Source organism: Corylus avellana, chromosome ca2, assembly GCF_901000735.1.
Source record: "Corylus avellana chromosome ca2, CavTom2PMs-1.0".
Classification (NCBI taxonomy): Eukaryota; Viridiplantae; Streptophyta; class Magnoliopsida; order Fagales; family Betulaceae; genus Corylus; species Corylus avellana.
Genome location: NC_081542.1, coordinates 40,365,996 through 40,387,554, shown reverse-complemented (window position 1 = coordinate 40,387,554; position 21,559 = coordinate 40,365,996). Strand labels below are relative to the sequence as shown.

Sequence of the window (21,559 nt, the reverse complement as noted above, 5' to 3'; positions counted from 1 at the left end):
ATCAATTCGTGCACTTGCGAGTTAAATAAATTTGCACAACAAGTTTTTGGCGCCGTTGCTGGGGAATTGTTCAATTTTTGAAATGAATTTATTTATAAATTAGTTTTATTCTTCTACTAATTATAATTAGGATTTTATTTTTCTGCAATTTATTTATTTTTTATTTATTTGTGTTACTAATAAAAAAAAATAAAAAAAGGAGATTTTTCTTGTTGTTTTGTTTTGTGTGTTTTGTTTTTTTTTTTTTTGGCTTGTTTTACAGTTCTGCCACAGCACCTTCCATACTTAGATCGATCCCAGTCACAGCAAAGGCAGCAATTTCGTAGATCTTTGCCAAAAATTTATTTGTGGTCCTTTTTGTGAGTTTTTAAATTTTAGTTTTAATTATTTTATTTTATTTTATTTGTGTTAGTTTTTTTTTTTTTAGTGTATTTTATATTTAAAAAAATGGTTAATGTTTTATGTGGGATATCTGCATGCTAAAAAGTGAGGGGGAAGCATGAATTTTCATTTTAATGATTTTAATGCATCTCCTAGTTATAGGACACCAGCTCCTACCAACTACCCTCAAAAGTTTTACCCACATGAGCCATGTTCATACTGCTCCATTCCTTATCATCATTATAGTGATTGTCCATCATAGAGACAAGCTTCTAATTTTCCATATGAGCAAATGAACACCAGTTTCTCCAGTCCAGGGTTTGATTCAAATTCCAATTATTACAACCCGGACTGGAGCAACCATTCTAATTTCTCGTGGTCAGCTCAGGTTACAGGAAATTATGCTCACCAATTTGATGAATTGCACCATTTAGAATATCCACAGTTCAATCATCAAGCTCAACCTCCTGTTTATCAATCTACCACTCAAGTGCCACAGCCTGCACCACAGTCATCACTGGAAGACTTGATGAAAACATTAATAGAAAAAGTCGACCAGTCCAACTCGCTCAACTCCCAGATGGAACAAGAACTGCGTCAATTCAATCAAGAGCTCAAAGATGCCAATACTCATGCTACCGCAGGGATGGAAGAATGGATTGGCCAGAGTGATAATGAACATCCAGCTGAACATCAACTTGAGCCAATGACTCAATATTGGGACAATGAGAGCATAGAGGATAACAATGAGGAAGAAGAGCTTCAAGGTCAGCTGATGGCTCGAGGACACTACATGATTGATGAGGATGAGTCCGGAAATTCTTATCATGAGCATGTCCAAGCCACCTCCAACTTTGAAAGAGAGGAAAATGCTATAAGAAATTATCTTCCTAAAGATGAGGAAATTATGGATAACAAAGAGGAGCACACAGAGCAAGTTGAGCATGCTCAAGTCACCCCCACACTTGAGAGTGAGGAAATTGTGGATAACAAAGAGGAGGAAGAAAAAATTGAACAAGTTGAGCAAATTGAGCACCATGAGAACAGTGAGCCACCAAAAGATATTGATCTACCTAGTGACATGGAAGTGAGTACTGAAGCTCCTGCCTGCATCACTGTCCCTCTTGAGACATATCAAGAGCCCAAAGCTTCATCCCCTGAATGTCTCAAAGAGCCATCTTATGTCAAGATACTCAAGGACTTGTGCACACAAGCACACAAATCTAGGAACCACTTTCCTAAGAAGATCCTTCGAAGCAAACAATTCTACATAAGATGGCGAAATATCCTTCAAAAGGGGTATGAAGTTTTGAAGAAGGAGTGGAAGGGATTGGTTGGACATCCGCATGATAGGGGGAAGCGCGGTAAAGTTTTCTCCTCCAGTTTATTTTCTGCACTTCACTCCACAAATTCTTTCTTTCCTTTTTCATTATATTGCATTTCTTTTTATTTGTTTTTGTTTCTAACAGCAATTAATCTTTTGATGTTTTGTTTCTGTGAAAAAAATATTGATGTTAGTTTTTGTTGACAAGTGTTTTGGTGTTTAAGTTTAGGGGACACCCTAGCCTTGTTCACACTCAGATTTCCTTACTTCTGGTAATGTATTTCTATACTACACATTGAGGGCAATGTGTAATTCAAGTTTGGGGGTATGGAAAAACACTTTGTCTATTTATTTTTGTTCTTATTTGTTTAATTTTATTTGTCTTTTTGTGTTAAAAAAAAATTGAAAAAAAAAAAAATGTGCTATGTTGTCAAGTTTGAATTAAACTGTAACTGTGATTTGCATTTCATTAGCTTGATTAAAGAGTTGAACACATCATTATATCATTTGAAGTCTGAATCCTTTGACTTATTTTTGGGTAAAAGAGATTTTACTTGTTTTAAGATAAATTTTTATGAGCTCATTAGCATGTTTTCTGTAAGGTATGATGTTTGAGCTTAGGCTTGTTCTCTTTGAGATTTGTTGGATGACCTATTGATGAATAACCATTGGCTTGCAAGATATAAAAATAAAAAATAAAAATAAAATAGAGAAAAATAAATAAATAAAAAAGAGAAGGAAAAATAAAAGAAAGATCATGTTAAGTTTTCCGCTGAGTAACCGGACCTCTTGCCTCATTAAGCATTGAGTATTCGCGTCAAAAGGTGTGAAGTTCAGTGTTGATTTATGATATGGCTAATTTGATTTCGTAGCCTTTTTGACTTAAGTTAATGAGCCCTTAGGGATGTTCTACATCTAGTACCCTAAAGCCACCTGGCTTGGGAGTTATTGGCCTAACACTTGTTACATGGGTCAATTAGAAAGCTTAAGGGAGTTAGACATTGCAGAGCCTCAAAAAAAAAGAAAAAAAAAAAGAAAAATGAAGAATCATTTCCGTTTGTCTACCTCACAATGTCCAAAGACAGTTGAAGAAACTGAAGACATGCCTAAGGTCCCATATGCCAGTGCAATGAAGTGTCAGATGTATGCTATGGTATGTACTAGGCCACGTTTGGCTCATGCAATCAGTGTGGTGAGCAAGTACATGGAAAATCCGGGAAGACAGCACTAGGATGCAATCAAATGGATTTTCAGATACTTGAAAGGTACTACAGAGTATGGCATCACTTTTGTTAGACAGAAATTTGGATGACAGGAGGTCGACCACGGGTTATGTGTTCACTCTTGCAGGAGGACCCATATGTTGGAGATCTATGATCCAATCTACGGTTGCGATGTCCACGACTGAGGCGGAGTACATAGTGGTGGCTAAGGCTGCAAAGAAAGCTTTGTGGCTTACAAGGTTAGTCAGGGAGCTGGGTATTCAACAAGGCGGAGTTCAGTTGTATTGTGACAGTCGGAGTGCCATTTACTTGGCAAAGAACCAACTGTATCATGCTAAAACCAAACACATTGATGTGAGGTTTCACAAGATTAGGGAATTGGTTGCTACAGGTGAATTGTTACTTGAGAAGATTCACACTTCTGAGAATGCAGCGGACATGTTGACGAAGCCTGTTACCGCAGACAAGTTCAAGCACTGCTTGGACTTGACAAATGTCTCCAGGTGCTAGAAAGGAGAGGAGAGAAGGCGGCATCTCCAAACCTATTAGTTCCAAAATACTTGATTATTTTCAAATAGGTGAATACTCGCCAAGGTGGAGATTGTTGGAACAAGTGGCTCATATTCTACTACTGGCCCATTGGGTGTAATTAATTTATGTGGGTCTGGGGACAAATAAGTTGTGGGGGGTATTTTGGGGTTTTTCAAAGTACTTATAATTAGGGTTTTCCTATAAATATGTTATCTTGTAACTTTAAATCATTAAATAGAAAAATATAGTCGCACTCTCTCCTGTGGACATAGGCACATTGCCGAACCACATAAATCTGTATCTCAACTCTCTCTTGATCTCTCTCTTTTCGATTCTATATTATTCATCATTATTGTGCACAGTAACAACAAACACATATGTCCACCACTCTGAATAGCCTATAGAACTACATTTTGCTCATTGACTTATTTATTCACAAAATCACTAGTGAAATATGAGATTAAGAAAGATATATTATCATTTCTTATATTATAAATATAAAAGGTACTGAGAGTGAATAATACAAAAATTTATAGCGGTTTGGTGATAGAATCCTACATCTATCGTTATAATACCCAATAAAATTACATGTTTGTTATATTGATTTGATATTATATATATTTTTTATAAGAAGTCCTATTTATATAGAGCATGTATATGTGGTGTAGGTAAGATAAGCCATAGAAGTCAAATATTATAATTATGGTTAGAAATTCTATGGATCCTATTGAATACATTAAAATTGTAATATTGAACAAATATAGAATAAAATGTTATGGCTATTCTAACACGACTCTACACCTCTTGTCAATTTAATGCACCAAACATTAAATTGGTGAGTTAATTCACTTTTACATACCATACATTTTTTTTTTAATTTTTTTTTACATCAATCAATTTTTACTACAATTCCAAACCAATAAACAGTTGTAGGCCAATGCCAAACGAAGCCTATGAGAAACCCTACATCTGACTTCTCTGTTTCCGCTAGGCTTTCAAAGGTGTCTTTCCTGGAAGAATCACGTACAGCTAGCGCATACCCTTCCAAATTCGAACTTTCTCAAATGTCTAATCCTTGTTAAATATCCAAACCGACTTTTGGAGACTTTCACTCTAACAGTGACTAATTAATGTTGGTGGATTCCCTCGATCATTGCCAAGAAAATTCGACTCCATACAAGACAAAGTCAAAGATGCAGTATTCCACACTCATAGTCTTCCAGATAACGCGTTTTCTTCTTCCTCCGCTCATAGAAGATGTTGATAAGGTTGTCTGATCTATTACTAAAGCCAAAGCAGTATTCGACGTCCCATCTACCCTATGCAGTACCGTCAGATGCAAGTAATTAGCCGGGTTTCGAGAGCTCAGTTGCTCTTCCCTGCACTGATATTTGTTCTTCTTACTGTGATCTTCTTCTATGGAGCTGAAGCAAACAATAACGAAGTTACGGGTATAGGTGTTATCATTGATGTTAAAACCCGTATGGGAAAAGAAGTGAAAACAGCCATGGAAATTGAAGCTCAAAACCACAACAAAAAGTCGAAGACTCGCAAAGTGCTTCTCCATTTCCTGGACGACCTTAGAGGAGCTACAGTAGCTTCAATCGGTAAGTTGTGTTTATAACTTAAGAGATCATTCTTTCAATTATTTCTTTTTGTAAATCTAATAGATCTAGATCTATCATTAGATTTTTAGACTTACGTGGGTTCTACAAAAATTTAATGGTAAATTCACTCATTCACTATACGGAAATAGGTGAAAAAATGATTTTTATCATTTCTAATAACTTAGTAGTTGTCAACTTAAAAATATTAATAAGATAAATGAACACCTGTCATATACAATAAAACACATTTTGCACTGTAAAATGATTTAAGAACATGCATGCCTGGCCAGCCTAAAAAAAAACGTCAAAAGAATGTTAAAGGCTTTAAGAAAAATAAAATGAGAGAAGGCCACATGTTACAAGGGCCTAGAAAAACAAATGACGACATACAATGTTTAAAATCCTAAAATATTTCGAACTAAGGAATGTGCCGCATTCATTTTGTATTTATTTTTCCTCTTTTTTATTTTCTTTTTCATTATCCTTAATAATTTGCATCTTGATTCTATCATTCTTTTTGTTTCTTTTATATTTTATATGTTATTTTTATCGGACACCGTTGACTTTAATTAGTTGGTTGCTATTATATATGAGTTTCGATCGCTTATCATCATTTTGCCAGATTCTATTAATTGTTCCTCATTTTAACATTAATAGAAAAGATTTACAGAATAAAAATGTTCCCAGTTATTGCTTGCGTTGGAGAATATGCTATATATGTTTTTAATGCAGCATGGCTGAGTGAAAAGTTGATTCCACACATACTAAACTTCACAACTCTTCTACAAAACTTGAAAAAATATAGGAATTACAGGAAAAGTGAAGAAAAAAACTCCTTCGGAGTATTCTTATTGACAATAATGAGTAGCCTTTATTACAAAATAGCCTTTATTAAACTAATGACAAACTCGTTTGAGCGAACTTTCTATCATATGATTAGTCGCAATCTCGCTCCACCGAGGGTGGAGCAAACATGAAGCAAACTTTCTATTTGATTGCCACAGCATCTTGCTTGGGCAATCATTAACAGTCGAGTAAAAATCTTGCCACAATTTTTATTCTAAGTTGTTGAAGTTCAATAGTGCCGCTCGATCTGCTCACTTGAATGCCTCTTAAAACATGCCTTGCGGGTGCGATTTCGAATGCCATAAAAGGATTTGGCTTTCCTCACTGAATACCAATTAGTTTTTAGATGAGATGGTCAACGGCCCAATCCAACAAATAGTATCAGAGTCAGGGTCATAGGTTCGAGTCGCGAGAGCGTCATGTTGAGGGAGGGATTGTTGAGGTTCGTTAAATGCCGCTCTACTCACTTGGACGGTTCTTAGAACATGCCTTGTGGGGTGCGATTTCGAATGCCATAAAAGGATTTGGCTTCCCTTAATGGACACCAATTCGTTTTTAGATGATATTGTTAAAGGCTCGATCCAACATAAGTGACTCTTTTGAGCAAGACTCAAGGGAACTCTTGCTTGCTTTCAAAATCAAAGGCCAACCCTCTAGAAGCTTTCTTCCTTCGCTTAAACTTGTCCATAAAGTCTTAGCAGAATGGTCTACACCATCCTCTCTAAGTTGGACAAAATTTTCCCTCAAATTCACCTAATATAGACCTTCGCGCCATATACGAAAAGAACCCGTCAAAATGACACTAGGAATGAAAGGCATTCCCAAGAATCATTCACCTTTCTCATTGGCACTCCTGCTCCTAGAGTTTTACATGCATGCCCTACTTGTCTTACTGATGTAGTGTGATGTTGTGGGTGCAAAGACAAATAGCAAGAAAAGGAACAATATTGCTTAAAAACATTGAGTCTATCAAGGATTTAAGAAATCTTCTTAAAACATTCGAGTCTATCTAGGGTTTGAAGGAAAAATGTAGAAGAAACTCAACTCTAAGCTTTCTTATTGATAAAAACTGAATAAATATCAAAAACTACGTTGTTGAGGCTATAAGCATGTATTTATTGACCCCAAAACTCATAACCCTAGTAGTAATAGAAATTAGTCGGTTAACAACTCTACACTGGTTGTTCGAATGGAACATACCTCCGTTCAGACGGTCATAAAATAAAACTGAAATTGAAGTATGTAAACTGAAAACATAACATAGGCGTTCGAATTGATGTATCGGGAATTACTATGGGGAATTTTCGATGTTGGCCATTAATTCTCTAGGCCGTTCGAACGGGGCAACGAATGGATGCATCGAGAATTACTATGGAGAACTCCCGAGAGTGTCCCATTTGCTTGACCGTTTGGACGGGCTATCGAACGAAGGTTCCTACGACTGTTTTGATCACTCCTTAGCACGAGTTTGTGCTCTCGTCTTGATTCCTCTAGCGGGCACAATTTCTTGGGCCCCCTTCACACTTACATATGCTCCAATCCTCCTCATGAATTACCAAGCACTTTGATCTACATCACTTACTTATAGTAACTCTACAAAAGACAACAAGCCCTAAATCAGAGGTATACACATTACATCCTCTTACTCTTACTTCAGCCCCTTACTCAGAGATAACCCTATTCACTTAGGCGTCAGAGTGCCTGTTGTGCTAGATACTATCTAAATTAATAGATAATATTTAGTACGTTTTACTTGCAAGTGCACAAGATCAAACGATAGTATAGTGCAGCAAGTACGAGATCGATCCCACGAGGATTGTTGATTTATTTAGAATTGATTAAAAATATCAAGTTGTCACTAAATTGATATTATGAAAAAGACATAAAAGGATATAAGGATAAAGTAAAGGTAGAGCTTTGATGTCCACCACTAATCAACTTAGATAATATAACAATATGCCAATGATCCAATCATATTATAAATACTCAATGTTTGCCAACCTAAGGGCATGGGTGTATACTCCTTAAGCTATAGATTTTCTTAAGCAACGAGTTAGGCATGGGTGTATACTCTAATTCTTTTCTTTCTTAAAGGATTTAGCATGGGTGTATACTAAGTTGTTCTTTAAGAAAGTATAAATTTATAGAAATCGACAAAAACATGAGGCCTAGGGCATCGATGTCTACTCCCGGTTTCCCATCTTGATTAACTCAAGAACCCGGTGTGGATTTCTTTTGTTACTCTTATTAAACTGAGGACTCGATCATTCAAATTGATTTAATTAACTGGTCCATACCACATGCATCTAATGGCCAATTACACACATATGAGGAATTCAAGAAAACAGGCATTAATTAAGTTAAGCATCACAATATGATTATCACAAAGATGCCAATATTGAAATATTAAATAAATATAATTAGGGTTTCAATCTAGCCTTTCTTAAGAGTTAGTTACACATAATTAAAATAAAACTAAAAAGAAAAGGAAAAGAAAGAATCGAAAACCGCTCCTAGAAGTAGCCTTCAATTCCTCTCCCCAAAGTTGTTTCCTTAAAATTGTGCATTGAATTGTGAGGCTTAGAGGTCTATTTATAGGGCTTAGGAGAGTCCTAGAAGCCCTAGTAATCCTAGGAAATTCAGAGATTTAAGTCCTAGTCCAATTAGGATAAAGAAATAAACATAATTAGGGCTTCAATCTAGCCCTCCTTAAGAGTTAGTTACACATAATTAAAATAAAACTAAAAAGAAAAGGAAAAGAAAGAACCGAAAACCGCTTCTAGAAGTAGCCTCCAATTTATCTCCCCAAAGTTGTCTTCTTAAAATTGTGCATTGAATTTTGAGGCTTAGAGGTCTATTTATAGGGCTTAAGAGAATCCTAAAAGCCTTAGTAATCATAGGAAATTCGGAGATTTAAGTCCTAGTCTAATTAGGATAAAGAAATAAACATAATTAGGGCTTCAATCTAGCCCTCCTTAAGAGTTAGTTATACATAATTAAAATAAAACTAAAAGGAAAGAAAAAGAAAAAACCAAAAACCACTCCTAGAAGTAGCCTCCAATTCCTCTCCCCAAAGTTGTCTCCTTAAAATTGTGCATTGAATTGTGAGGCTTAGAGGTCTATCTATAGGGTTTAGGAGAGCCCTAGAAGCCCTAGTAATCCTAGGAAATTCGGATATTTAAGTCCTAGTCCAATTAGGATACAAAAAACCTAAGTCGGAATAGGATTCGTCCAAAATTACGTTCCTATCATGTGGGGTGATTTTGGCATAGCGGCAATCCGAATTTAGAAAATACTATTTCACAATAATTTGTAGCACTTTAAGTTATCTTTCCAATGCCGCTTGAATAACCACAATAGGATATTTGAGCTTAAAGTTATGGTCAAAATACCGAGATATGTGCAGAATCCAAATTTGAATCAAATCCGATTTTGCCTTCAATTTGAGAAATTTCGATCTTATCCTTTCCTTTATTTGATTAAACTTAGGTCCTCTATTATGATTGGTTAAGCTTAACCATATCTTCTAGGTCTTCCCAATTTGCCCTTTAAGCTTGGAACTTTTCCGGAAACCCTTTCTTTTCTTCCAAAAACCTATAAAACAAAGAAAATACAAAAAAGAAATAAAATAGCATAAACTAACAAAACTAACAAATTAACAAATATAAGTTTTAAGGGCTAAAATATGAATATTTTGGTATTTATCACACCCCCAAACTTACATATTGCTAGTCCCTTAGCAATACTAAACTAAAAACAAAATGAAAAGCAGAAAACTAAAAGATAAATCCATCTTTCATGGGATGTACGATTGTATTTAGCATTTGCAACAAGTCTTTTAAACCCCTAAGAATTCCCTAGAGGACGAGTGAAGTCTCGTGAGGGTTTTCCAAAAATGTTACTCACAAGCATTATGCACAATTTCATATTATCCAAAATTAAGGTATCACTCAAGATCATGATTTTCCTTCATTAGCAAGCTTAAAAAGATAAACTCCATCTTCACAGTGAATTGGAATTTTAAAGTTTAATTACTTACAAAAGACATGTTAAGGCATTACAAGTTTGAAACAATGTAAAGTGAATTAGCACATAAATATGAAGCTTCCAATTATTTCTAATGTGCAATGTCTCAATATCTTAAAGTTCACTGAAATTTCCATTAGAATGAATATCTATGGCATAACTTTTTTTTTTTTTTTTTTTTTTTTTGGTCAGGCTGTGCAATGTTTGGTTCCCTTAAGCTTTCTAATTGACCCATGTAGCGAGTGTTAAGTCAATGACTCCCAAACCAGATTGTTTTAGGGCATTAGGTGTAAAACACCCTTAAGGACTTACTAACTCGAGTCAAAAAGGTTACGAATCCAAACTAACCATGACATTAACCAAATCAAAATTCTTCACCTTTTGATGTGAACACTCAATGCTTTTAGGCAAGAGGTCTAGTTACTTAGTGAAAAGCTTATCAATGATCATCATTTTTTTTCTTTTTCTTTTTTTCTTTTTCTATACTCTTTTTCTCTTTTTATATATATAAATATGCCAAAGTATCCATCTAATAAGTCATACAGTTTCACCCAAGACATAAAAACACACACATCAGACTTTCATGTCATACCCCACAAATTATGTGCTAATGTGCTTGTGTAGATCAGATCAAGCATGTAAATTCTCAACTGCCAAAGCTAGTAACCAAACTGAAAAATCCTATCATCAGATCATGTGTTCAAAATTTTAAGCTCACCAATGAGAATCAAATCACAATTTTTAAGATCAACCAAAATTTTAAGACAACATTAACATGCATATTTTTTTCTTTTTAAAAAATGGGACAAAGTGTGTAAAGTGTCTCCCATACCCCCAAACTTAAATTACATATTGTCCCCAATGTGTGTATAACATGGAAAGATCTTACCCGGGAGATGGATGACATGTCTAGAATGGCATGGCTCTTAGCACACTCCCAAAACTTGAACTGAAGCACACTTATTCCTGAAAATTAAAAAACTAAAGTAACAAAGGGAAAACAAAACGAAACTAAAAATAACCAACAAAAAAATAAAACAAACAGGAAATAAAAAGGATATGCTATGGGGTGCCTCCCATGAGTGCTAAGTTTAACGTCTTCAGCCAGACTGTGGCACTTTAAACTTGAAGCACCAGTCTTTCATTCTCTTACCCCAAAGGGAATGAATTTTTTCTATTGCAAGGTGATTCCAATTGTTTATAGATCGGGGAGGACTACTTTGAGTTTTCTCCCACAGTTTCTCATCCGGGAGGGAATCATGAACTGGATAATACTCAGGGAATTCATCTATCTTGATGTCCTCAATTTGCTCATCACATAACCCCAGCAGACTTCTCTCTTGGAGTCTTGGTAATTCGGGAATAGGAGCTGATGTTGAAGAAGTCTCAGTGCTCTCTTCCTTTTCCCAATGTAACTCCTCTAGAACCTCAGTTTGCTCATCTTCTTCTTCCACCTTGTTGTTCTTAGGAGTGGAATTGGTGCATCGTAGGATTGTAGTGAACAAGAAAACAACAAGTAGAAGGGATAAATATTTCTAAGACTACGAGACTATTACAAGAATCAAAGAAACCTTCTCAAATCAATAGATGCTATCTATGAATTTAAGGAAAAGTAATGAAAAAACTCAACTCTGAGTATTCTTATTGAGAAAACCAAATAATAATCAAAAAATGTTTTCTCTGGAGGCTATAAGCATATATTTATAGCCCACAACCCTAAACATAATAAAATATGACATAAATACCCCCAAAACCCTAAACCTAATAAAATAACGAAATATTGACTCCCAAAACCCTAATCCTACTAAAAAAAGGAAATAAAGACGGCTTAACGTAATAAAAATGCGGAATATAACATAAGCAGCTCCGTGTGCGATCGATCACAAGTAGAAGTGCGATCGATCGCAATTCCAGGGACTTGGTGCGCAAATGTCTGGAATTGCGCTTGATCGCAGGTACATGTGCAATCGATCGCACTTCCAGGGGACCTGCTATCTGCATCATGCTCCCCTTGTTGGAGAGAATTCGCCCTCGAATTCGGCCAGTTCTTTCCACGGTCCTTCGGATGTCCAGTCAACTCATTCCACTCGCCCTTCCTCAAGATCAAAACAAGGCAACACCCCAAAATAAACATGATGCTTCTCATCATCAAAATACCTTGATGGTTGTCATGAAAGCCCCACACACCACTTGGCAATACTTCAAATTTGCCGTTTTTCTCTCGTTCTTTCTCCCTTTCACGTGCCATGAATATACTCCAGGACGGGTCAACCGTTGTTTCCCTTGTGAACATATAATTCTCCTCATCCGCATAGAACTCATCACAATTGTTGTTAAGAGAATTTAAAATACTTTCAACACCAAGAAAATCAATATAACCATCTTCATCATTATAATTAGGCACTTCACCTGAAAAGTCTTCATCAACCTCTTCATAATTGTCGATGTCACCCGTGGGCTCTTCCTCTTCCAATTGATCATCTTCGGGGTAAAGGCCGCCAAGCATGGGAGAAAAACCATCTTCTTTGTACTCTTCTTCTTGGTCATCTTCTTCGGGGTAGAGGCCGCCGAACATGGGTGAAAATCCATCATCTTCGTACTCGTCCTCTAGGTCGGATGCCAAAGGTCCTTCAATCGGTTCTTCCTCATTGACATCGTCATCATAGGTTGGTGGGGAATCCCAATCCACAAATCCTTGCGAAGGATCTACAACATCTTCATGTCTGAACTCTTCATCACTGAATTCGGATTCCTAAAACTCTTCATCCATAGATTATTTTTCCTCCTCCACAGAATATGGATTCGGTTTATGGATTTGTGGTTGGCAAGTAAGAGTCCAATTGGCCTGTCGTGGACTCTTCGCCTCACTCCATGTTTTCCTAAACGCCACTTTTTTGTAGGAATTTTCTATTTTCTTTGTCACAGCCATAGACCCTTGTCTCCAATTTTGTGACTTTTGACCCATGGTATAACTATGGGGCAAGAAAGCGACGCGCATATATTTCAATAGTTTCTCCCAACTATTGATCTTCAATTTGCCTTCACGCTTCCTAGTTCTCTTTAGTTGTTGCCACCACGCACCAACTCTTCCCCGGAATGTATGTACCACCAAAGAGACTCGTTGTTCATCGGGCATCCCGTTGAATTCAAAAACCTCTTCCACAGCCAACACCCAATCCAAAAATTTGTCGGGTTCTAGATCCTCGTCGAATTTTAGAATTTTGAGTTTAAATCTACTTACCCACCGATTGGCATGAGCTTGCGCAAGGTGCTGATGTCCGTGCGTTCGGCGCTCCGCAAACGGGCTTCTAGATCCGTTCCCATGTTGACCACACAAGTTGGATAATTGGGTAGTGAGGTCTTCAATTTGATCCCTCATAGCCCTGAATCGATCCTCCGTGTGTTGCCAAGGTTCAGCGATCGATTTGCCTTCCACCTCCGCGAATCGCGGTCTTGGTTGGCGACGACAATTGTTCTGCCCACCACTCATGTGCCTCAAACGAATCGCCGATTGCTCCTTACATGCTGTCTCCGTGCGCACGTACACATCGTTCATGTCTGCAAAGCGGTTGCTCCTCCCCATTTATGGAAAGTAACTGAGCTTTGATACCAACTGATGCAGCGTAGGATTGTAGTGAACAAGAAAACAACAAGTAGAAGGGATAAATATTTCTAAGATTGTGAGACTATCACAAGAATCAAAAAAACCTTCTCAAATCAATAGATGCTATCTATGAATTTAAGGAAAAGTAATGAAGAAACTCAACTCTGAGTATTCTTATTGAGAAAACCAAATAATAATCAAAAACTTGTTTTCTCTAGAGGCTATAAGCATATATTTATAGCCCAAAACCCTAAACATAATAAAATATGACATTAATACCCCCAAAACCCTAAACCTAATAAAATAACGAAATATTGACTCTCAAAACCATAATCCTACTAAAACAAGGAAATAAAGACGGCTTAACGTAATAAAAATGCGGAATATAACATAAACAGCTCCGTTTGCGATCGATCACAGGTAGAAGTGCGATCGATCGTAGTTCCAGGGACTTGGTGCGCAAATGTCTGGAATTGTGCTCGATCGCAGGTACATGTGCGATTGATCGCGCTTCCAGGGGACCTGTGATCTGCATCAGGAATCCAATAAGGCCTCAGCTTGCTCACGTATCATGTCAAGGTCCAGATCAAATTCATATTGAGCAAAGTGCTCTTCCAACGGATCCTTCACACTTGGCTCACTAAACATCTCAGCTTGCTTGAGGAACTTGTCAAGATCCAGGTCAAATTCAAATTGATCAAAACGCTCATTCAATGGATCCTTAAGACTTGGCTCATTAGAAGTCTCAGCATACTCAAGTAGCTTGTCCAGGTCTAGGTCACCTCCAAATTCATCAAAGCACTCTCTCAAAGGATCCTCAAGACTTGGCTCATTAGAAGTTTCAGCATGCTCAAGTAGCTTATCCAGGTCTAGGTCACCTCCAAATTGATCAAAACACTCTCCCATCGAATCCTCAAGACTTGGCTCATAAAAAATTTCCTCACCAGTCTCTTCATTCCCAAGTGTGGTGGTTGTTTGCTCATGATAATAAGTGCACTCTTCCTTCATGTATTGTTCATTAGGATTTGCCACCAACTGACCTTGACACTTTTCTTCTTTGAGGATTTCTGATATTTGCTTGAGATGGCCCTCCATCTTGGCACATGTGGATTGCAACCGTTGATTATAGGCTTTACTGTAGCTAAGAAAAGCTAACATTGTTTCTTCTAAGATAGGCCTTTTTGGAGGAGGTGGTTCTTTTTGGTATTGCAGTTGCTCTTGGTATTGTTGAGGTCAATCAATGGGAGAAGAATATGATTGATCATAGAACTGTGGATATGATTGATGGTGCGATTCATGATATTGTGGAGCATGATTTCCAGGAGCTTGAGCTTGCCACGAAAGATTAGACTGTTGGGCTCCATGACGGGTTATAAGAATCAAAATAGCAATCGTTCCCTAGTCTAGAGAACGATGTGTTCTTATGCCCAAAAATTTTGTTAGAAATTTGTCTTATTGAAGGATATTCTCTAACATGGTGATAAGGGTCCTGGCATAATGAACATGGTTCATAGAGTGTCGGAATGCCTCCCCACATGTGTGAAAACAAAAATAAAATAACAAAAAGAAGTTAAAAATAAAAGGGAAATAAAAACAAAATTAAAACTTACGAAAATGCAGACTCGAACGACCCTGCATGAAACAAAAGAAAAAAAATCAGACCTATAATTAAAACAATTTATGTGCTGCTGTCCGGATGTGCAATCGATCGCACTTGCTAGTGCGCTCGATCGCACTGGTGCGCTTGATCGCCCTGGAATGGGCGCTTGAGCGTACCTCTGGAAGCAGAACAAGAACTGCGGAAGACTAGAAAAAAACAAAAAACAACATAAAAAAAAAAACAAAAATAAATTAAGGGAAAAAAATTCCAAACAAAATCAAGCAATCCCCGGCAACGGCGCCAAAAACTTGTTGTGCTAAATACTATCTAAATTAATAGATAATATTTAGTACGTTTTACTCGCAAGTGCACAAGATCAAATGATAGTATAGTGCAGCAAGTACGAGATCGATCCCACGAGAATTATTAATTTTATTTAGAATTGATTAAAAATATCAAGTTGTCACTAAATTGATATTATGAAAAAGAAATAAAAAGATATAAAGATAAAGTAAAAGTAGGGCTTTGATGTCCACTACTAATCATACTTAGATAATATAACAATATGTTAATGATCCAATCATATTATGAATACTCAATGTTTGTCAACCTAAGGGCATGGGTGTATACTCCTTAAGCTATAGATTTTCCTAAGCAACGAGTTAGGCATGGGTGTATACTCTAACTCTTTTCTTTCTTAAAGGATTTAGCATGGGTGTATACTAAGTTATTCTTTAAGAAAGCATAAATCTATGGAAATCGACAAACACATGAGGCCTAGGGTATGGGTATCTTCTCCCGGTTCCCCATGTTAATTAACCCAAGAGGCCGGTGTGGATTTCTTTTGTTACTCTTATTAAACCCAGGACTTAGTCATCCAAATTGATTTGATTAACTAGTTCATACCACATGCATATAAAAGCCAGTTACACACATATGAGGAATTTAAGAAAACAGGCATTAATCAAGTTAAGCATCACAATATGATTATCACAAAAACGCTAATATTAAAATATTAAATAAACATAATTAGGGCTTCAATCTAGCCCTCCTTAAGAGTTAGTTACAGATAATTAAATTAAAACTAAAAAGAAAAGGGAAAGAAAGAATCGAAAACCGCTCCTAGAAGTAGTCTCCAATTCCTCTCCCCAAAGTTGTCTCCTTGAAATTGTGTATTGAATTGTGAGGCTTAAAGGTCTATTTATAGGGCTTAGGAGAGTCCTAGAAGCTCTAGTAAGCCTAAAAAATTCGGAGATTTAAGTCCTAGTCTAATTAGGATAAAGAAAACCTAAGTCCAAATCGGAATAGGATTCGTCCAGAATTGCGTTCCTATCTTGCGGGGTGATTTTGGCATAGCGGGAATCCGAATTTGGAAAATGCTATTTCACAAAGATTTGTAACATTTTGAGTTATATTTCCAATGCAGCTTGAATCACCTCAATTGAATATTTGAGCTGAAAGTTATGGTCAAATTACCGAGACATGTACAGAATCCAAATTTGAATCAAATCCGATTTTGCCTTCAATTTGAGAAATTCCGATTTAATACTTTCCTTTATTTGATTAAACTTAACCACATCATATAAGTCCTCTATTATGATTGTTTAAGCTTAACCATATCTTGTAGGTCTTCTCAATTTGCCTTTTAAGCTTGAAACTTTTCCGGAAACGCTTTCTATTCTTCCAAAAACCTATAAAACAAAGAAAATACAAATAGGAAATAAAATAGCATAAACTAACAAAACTAAGGAATTAACATATACAAGTTTAAGGGCTAAAATATGAATATTTTGGTACTTATCAATGTCTCCCACCAGTATTTAAAACAAGTGATCCATGTGTCTTTGTTTTGCAAGAACCCTTGGCTGGATTAAAGGGAGGTAGTGAACCGTATCAAAAAAAATTCATTGTCGTTCATGGTGATTGTTTATAAAACAAAGGCGGCTAAGAGTTACAGTCTAAGAACTAACTATCCTTTAATTAATTATAAATTCCCTTACATTTTCATTTACCAATTTGTTTCTGCATTCAATACTAAAATGTGCTAACAATGTACATTAATGGAATCTCTAAATTTTGGTATAACAGCTGAAGAATTCATTAGAGAGAAAAAGGTGAAAGTGATTATTGGCATGCACACATGGCAGGAAGCCGCTGTAGTAGCTGATGTTGGAGGCCAAGCTCATGTTCCAGTCATTTCGTTTGCAGCACCAGCCATCAACCCACCCAAAACGTCACTTCGTTGGCCTTATTTGATACAAATGGCTAAAAATGGTTCTGAGCAAATAAAGTGTATTGCAGATATTGTTCAGGCCTACAATTGGCAAAGGGTCATAGCCATTTATGAAGATGAACCATATGGTGGCGCTTCCGGCAAGTTAGCAGTTTTATCTGAGACTCTCAGAAATGTTGGTTCGGAAATTGAGTACCGTTTGGTTCTCCAACCACATTCCTTGGTGTCAGACCCGGAACATGTTGTCCATGAAGAGCTGGATAAGCTCCTGAACAAAACAAAGTGTCGGGTTTTCATAGTTCTTCAGTCATCATTAGAGATGGCGACTCTTTTGTTCAGAGAAGCCAAGCAGATGGGACTCGTAGGAAATGACTCAGCTTGGATTATTGCAGACAACATTGCAGATTTGCTGCACTCTGTTAATGACTCTGTTATATCCTCCATGGAAGGTGCATTAGGAATCAAGACTAACTACTATTCTGAGAATCACCATTTTCATGCACAGTTTCAGAAAGTTTTCGGAAGTGAATATCCGAAGGAAGATAACTCCGACCCTGGAATTTATGCCCTGCGAGCATACGACAGCATTGGAATTGTTATACAAGCGATAAAGAAAATGGCAAGTAACATTACTAGTACTCCAGAGATGTTGTTAGAGAATATGTTGTCAAGCAATTTCTCTGGGTTAACTGGAAAAATACAGTTTGAAGCAGGCCAGCTCACAGACACTAATAATACATTGACGATTATTAACGTTGCTGAGAACAATGGGAAGGGATACGAGGAAATAGGCCTTTGGACACCAGAGCTTGGTTTCAAAAAAAGTGAAGAGAAAAATGGAAGTGAAAATGTTTTTAACACCCTCAAAACTTTGGACGGCCGTCAAGTAATTTGGCCTGGGCACTTAAACCGGATTCCGAAAGGTTGGGAAATGCCGACAAATGCAAAGCCACTGAAGATTGGAGTCCCGGGGAGAACAACGTTCGAGAAGTTTGTGAAGGTCGAGTATGGAGAGACACCGAATCAGAACAAATATGATGGTTTCTGCGTTCAAATTTTCTCGAACCTGACAAAGCTCTTAGGGTATGATTTGCCTTTTGAATTTGTGGCGTACAATGGCACCTACGACGACCTGGTTTATCACATCTATAACAAGGTAATAACTTTTTTCTAGAAGTCCTTTAAAATCAGGTTTGGTAAAATCGCAATTCGACTTTAAAATCAGTTTGTGAAGGTTGAGTATGGGGAGAAACCGAACAAATATGGTGGTTTCTGCATTCAAATTTTCTTGAAGGTAAAAGAGCTCTTAGGGTATGATTTGCCTTTTGAATTTGAGGCGTACAATGGCTCCTACACTGATCTAGTTTATCTAACTTTAATTTTCTAGAACTCCTTTAAATCACGTTTGGTAAAATCGCAATTCGACTTTTAAAATTGTTGTTCGACCATTAAAATCCTACTTTTTTAATAAAGACACGCTTCCTTACCGGTTTAAATATGTAGATATTTTCATGTTTTCAAATTGCTATTGCGGTGTTGAACAAGATACTTTTCTCAATTTTGTTTATAAACGTATTTTTGGCATGTATAATTATATCCTACCCATTTGTATTGTGTTTTAAGTACCAGCTGAACACGCCCAAGTAGAATAATCATAGTTGGTTAACTTTAACTTCTTTTTTCCTTTATTTTTTTCTCTTTTACAATTATTTGTTCTAACTAGGATTTATATATATGCATTGTTGTGATGTGGGTGAAAATATCAAATTAAAAAGACTTACGATGCTGTGATCGGCGACGTGACTATACTTGCCGATCGATTGCGATATGCGGATTTTACACTTCCGTATGCTGAGTCTGGTTTGGCGATGATAGTTCCAGCAAAACCAAAAGGGTCACCATTGACGTTTACCAAGCCTTTCACCTGGAGCATGTGGGCGGTGACTGGTGCCCTCTTGCTGTACACAATGATCATTGTTTGGCTCCTTGAGCGCCAATCCAATCCAGAATTTGTTGGAACATGGAAGAATCAGATTAGCACTGCACTTTGGTTTACCTTCTCTTCTCTATTCTTTGCTCATAGTAAGTATCAATATACAGAAAATTCTCTCATCTTTTCTCTCTCTCAAAACCTTCTAGTAACTCTCTCTTGCTAGAATACAAACTTTGAGGGCATTCTCGTTTGATTTGTTATAACTCAGGCTCCGTTTGTTACGACGTAAAATGCTTTCCGTCGGAAAATATTTTATTGAAAAATGATTTCTTGAAAAACATTTTACAGTGTTTAGCGTGTACGGAAAATCACAAATATATATATATATATATATATATATATATTCATTAAATCATATTAAACTCTAAATTACGAAAATGTCCGGACCAAGTCATAAGGTGTCCGAACCGAGTCCCACAAGGACCCCATTGCGACTCACCCGGGACCCGCCCGGACCCCACGTAAACCCTATCAGGACCCCGTCAGGATCAGCCTGTGGCCCTGGCAGGATCCACCCAAGACCCGACATTGATATTTTTGTAATTTAGTGTTTAAAAGTCTCGACTGGGTCCTGGGCGAATCTTGCCAATGTTTGTCAATTTGAGAATGAGATACTCAAAGTTGAAAAATGGTTTACGATTTGGAAAATAGTTTTGAAAACTGTAAACCATTTTCTGAAAATTAAAGAAGAATTTTCGGTCAAAGGGAAAATATTTTCATTTAACTATTATTTTACATCGCACCAAACACCCAAAAATACGGAAAAACATTTTCCGTAAATCATTTTACGACGAAACAAACGGAGCCTCAATGCATACCAATTCGTTAGAGTTTGACTCAATAATGAACCTTAAGAACATTTCATTTTTTTGTTTTTTTTGTTTTTTTGTTTCTGTTATTACAGAAACATTGGTTTACTTATGATTTGAAAGCACTCATAATACCAGATGAGTTCATTTTGCAGAGGAGAAAGTCCACAACAACTTAACACGTATGGTTGTTGCAGTGTGGCTCTTTATGGTGTTGATCCTAAACTCGAGCTACACTGCTAGTCTGTCTTCATTGCTCACAGTGCAACAACTGCAACCAAATGTTACAGATATTGAGTGGTTGAAGAAAAACAACTTGAAAGTTGGCTGCGATGGCGATTCGTTTGTACATAAATACTTGCAGAATGTGCTTAACTTCAAGCCGGAGAATATCGTGAATGTCAGCAGTGAAGACTGCTACCCAATGGAATTCAAAAGCAACAATATATCTGCTGCCTTTCTTGAACTCCCGTATGAGAAAGTTTTCCTCGATAAGTATTGCAAGCGATTCACGGGCACCATACGTGCCGCCAGATTTGGAGGATTGGGCTTTGTGAGTTGGTTTTGTTTTTGCCTTTTCCTTTTCCATCTATGCATTTTTGTTTGAGTTTTCACCCTTTTGAAATCTTCTTTTGCTCCCCCATTCAGGCCTTCCAGAAAGGCTCGCCATTTGCCAGGGACTTTTCTGTAGCCATTCTAAATCTATCGGAGAAGGGGGATTTGAAGTCACTGCAAGAGATATGGTTGACTCCCTCGCATGAGTGCTCACCCAACATAACTTTTAGCGAACCTCAACAATTGACCTTCCGGAGCTTTGAGGTTCTCTATCTACTCTCTGTTGCCACCTCTGCCATTTGTCTTGTACTGTCGGTAATATGTCATCGGCGGCAACATCAAGTTGCCTCTGAAGGCCGAAACGTTACTCCGGGCGATGAGAGTGTTTGGAGGATGGTTAGACTCGTAAGATACTTGAGCATCAAGAATCCACAAAGAACTCCTGCTTTGGCGGACACAGATGACAGCTTATTGAAGAAAACAGCTAAACTTGTAAAATACTTCTATGTCAAGAACCAAAGAAGCACTCGAACTCGGGCAAATACATCGGGTACGAATGAGACAAGTTAGATGAAATGAATACTCATCGAGGTGGGAGTTCATCATCATGCAAATGAATAACTTCGTTTGACGATCTGCTTGACACTTGTTCGTATAAACTTGACTTGAATTCGATTTGTTTATCAAATGAGCCTGTTGTGATTCTGTGAACATAAAATTAGGCTCAATTATTAAATGAGTTATATTCATATAAAATCAACTTGTAGAAGCTCATATAAACTCGTATATATTTATTTTTATTTTATTATTTTAATTTTGTAGTTAGA

At 36.9% G+C, this 21,559-nt stretch overlaps 1 protein-coding gene across 1 annotated transcript; it reads left to right on the top strand.

Annotated features, from left to right (window-relative positions):
* Positions 1 to 2,982: 2,982 nt before the first annotated feature.
* On the top strand, positions 2,983 to 21,302 carry LOC132169783 (glutamate receptor 2.1-like). Its single transcript, XM_059580753.1, has 8 exons — positions 2,983 to 3,184; positions 3,362 to 3,431; positions 4,750 to 5,066; positions 17,231 to 18,531; positions 19,151 to 19,457; positions 20,333 to 20,730; positions 20,826 to 21,128; positions 21,210 to 21,302. The coding sequence occupies exons 1-8, from the start codon at positions 2,983 to 2,985 to the stop codon at positions 21,300 to 21,302; spliced, it is 2,991 nt and encodes a 996-aa protein (XP_059436736.1).
* The last annotated feature ends 257 nt before the right edge of the window (positions 21,303 to 21,559 follow it).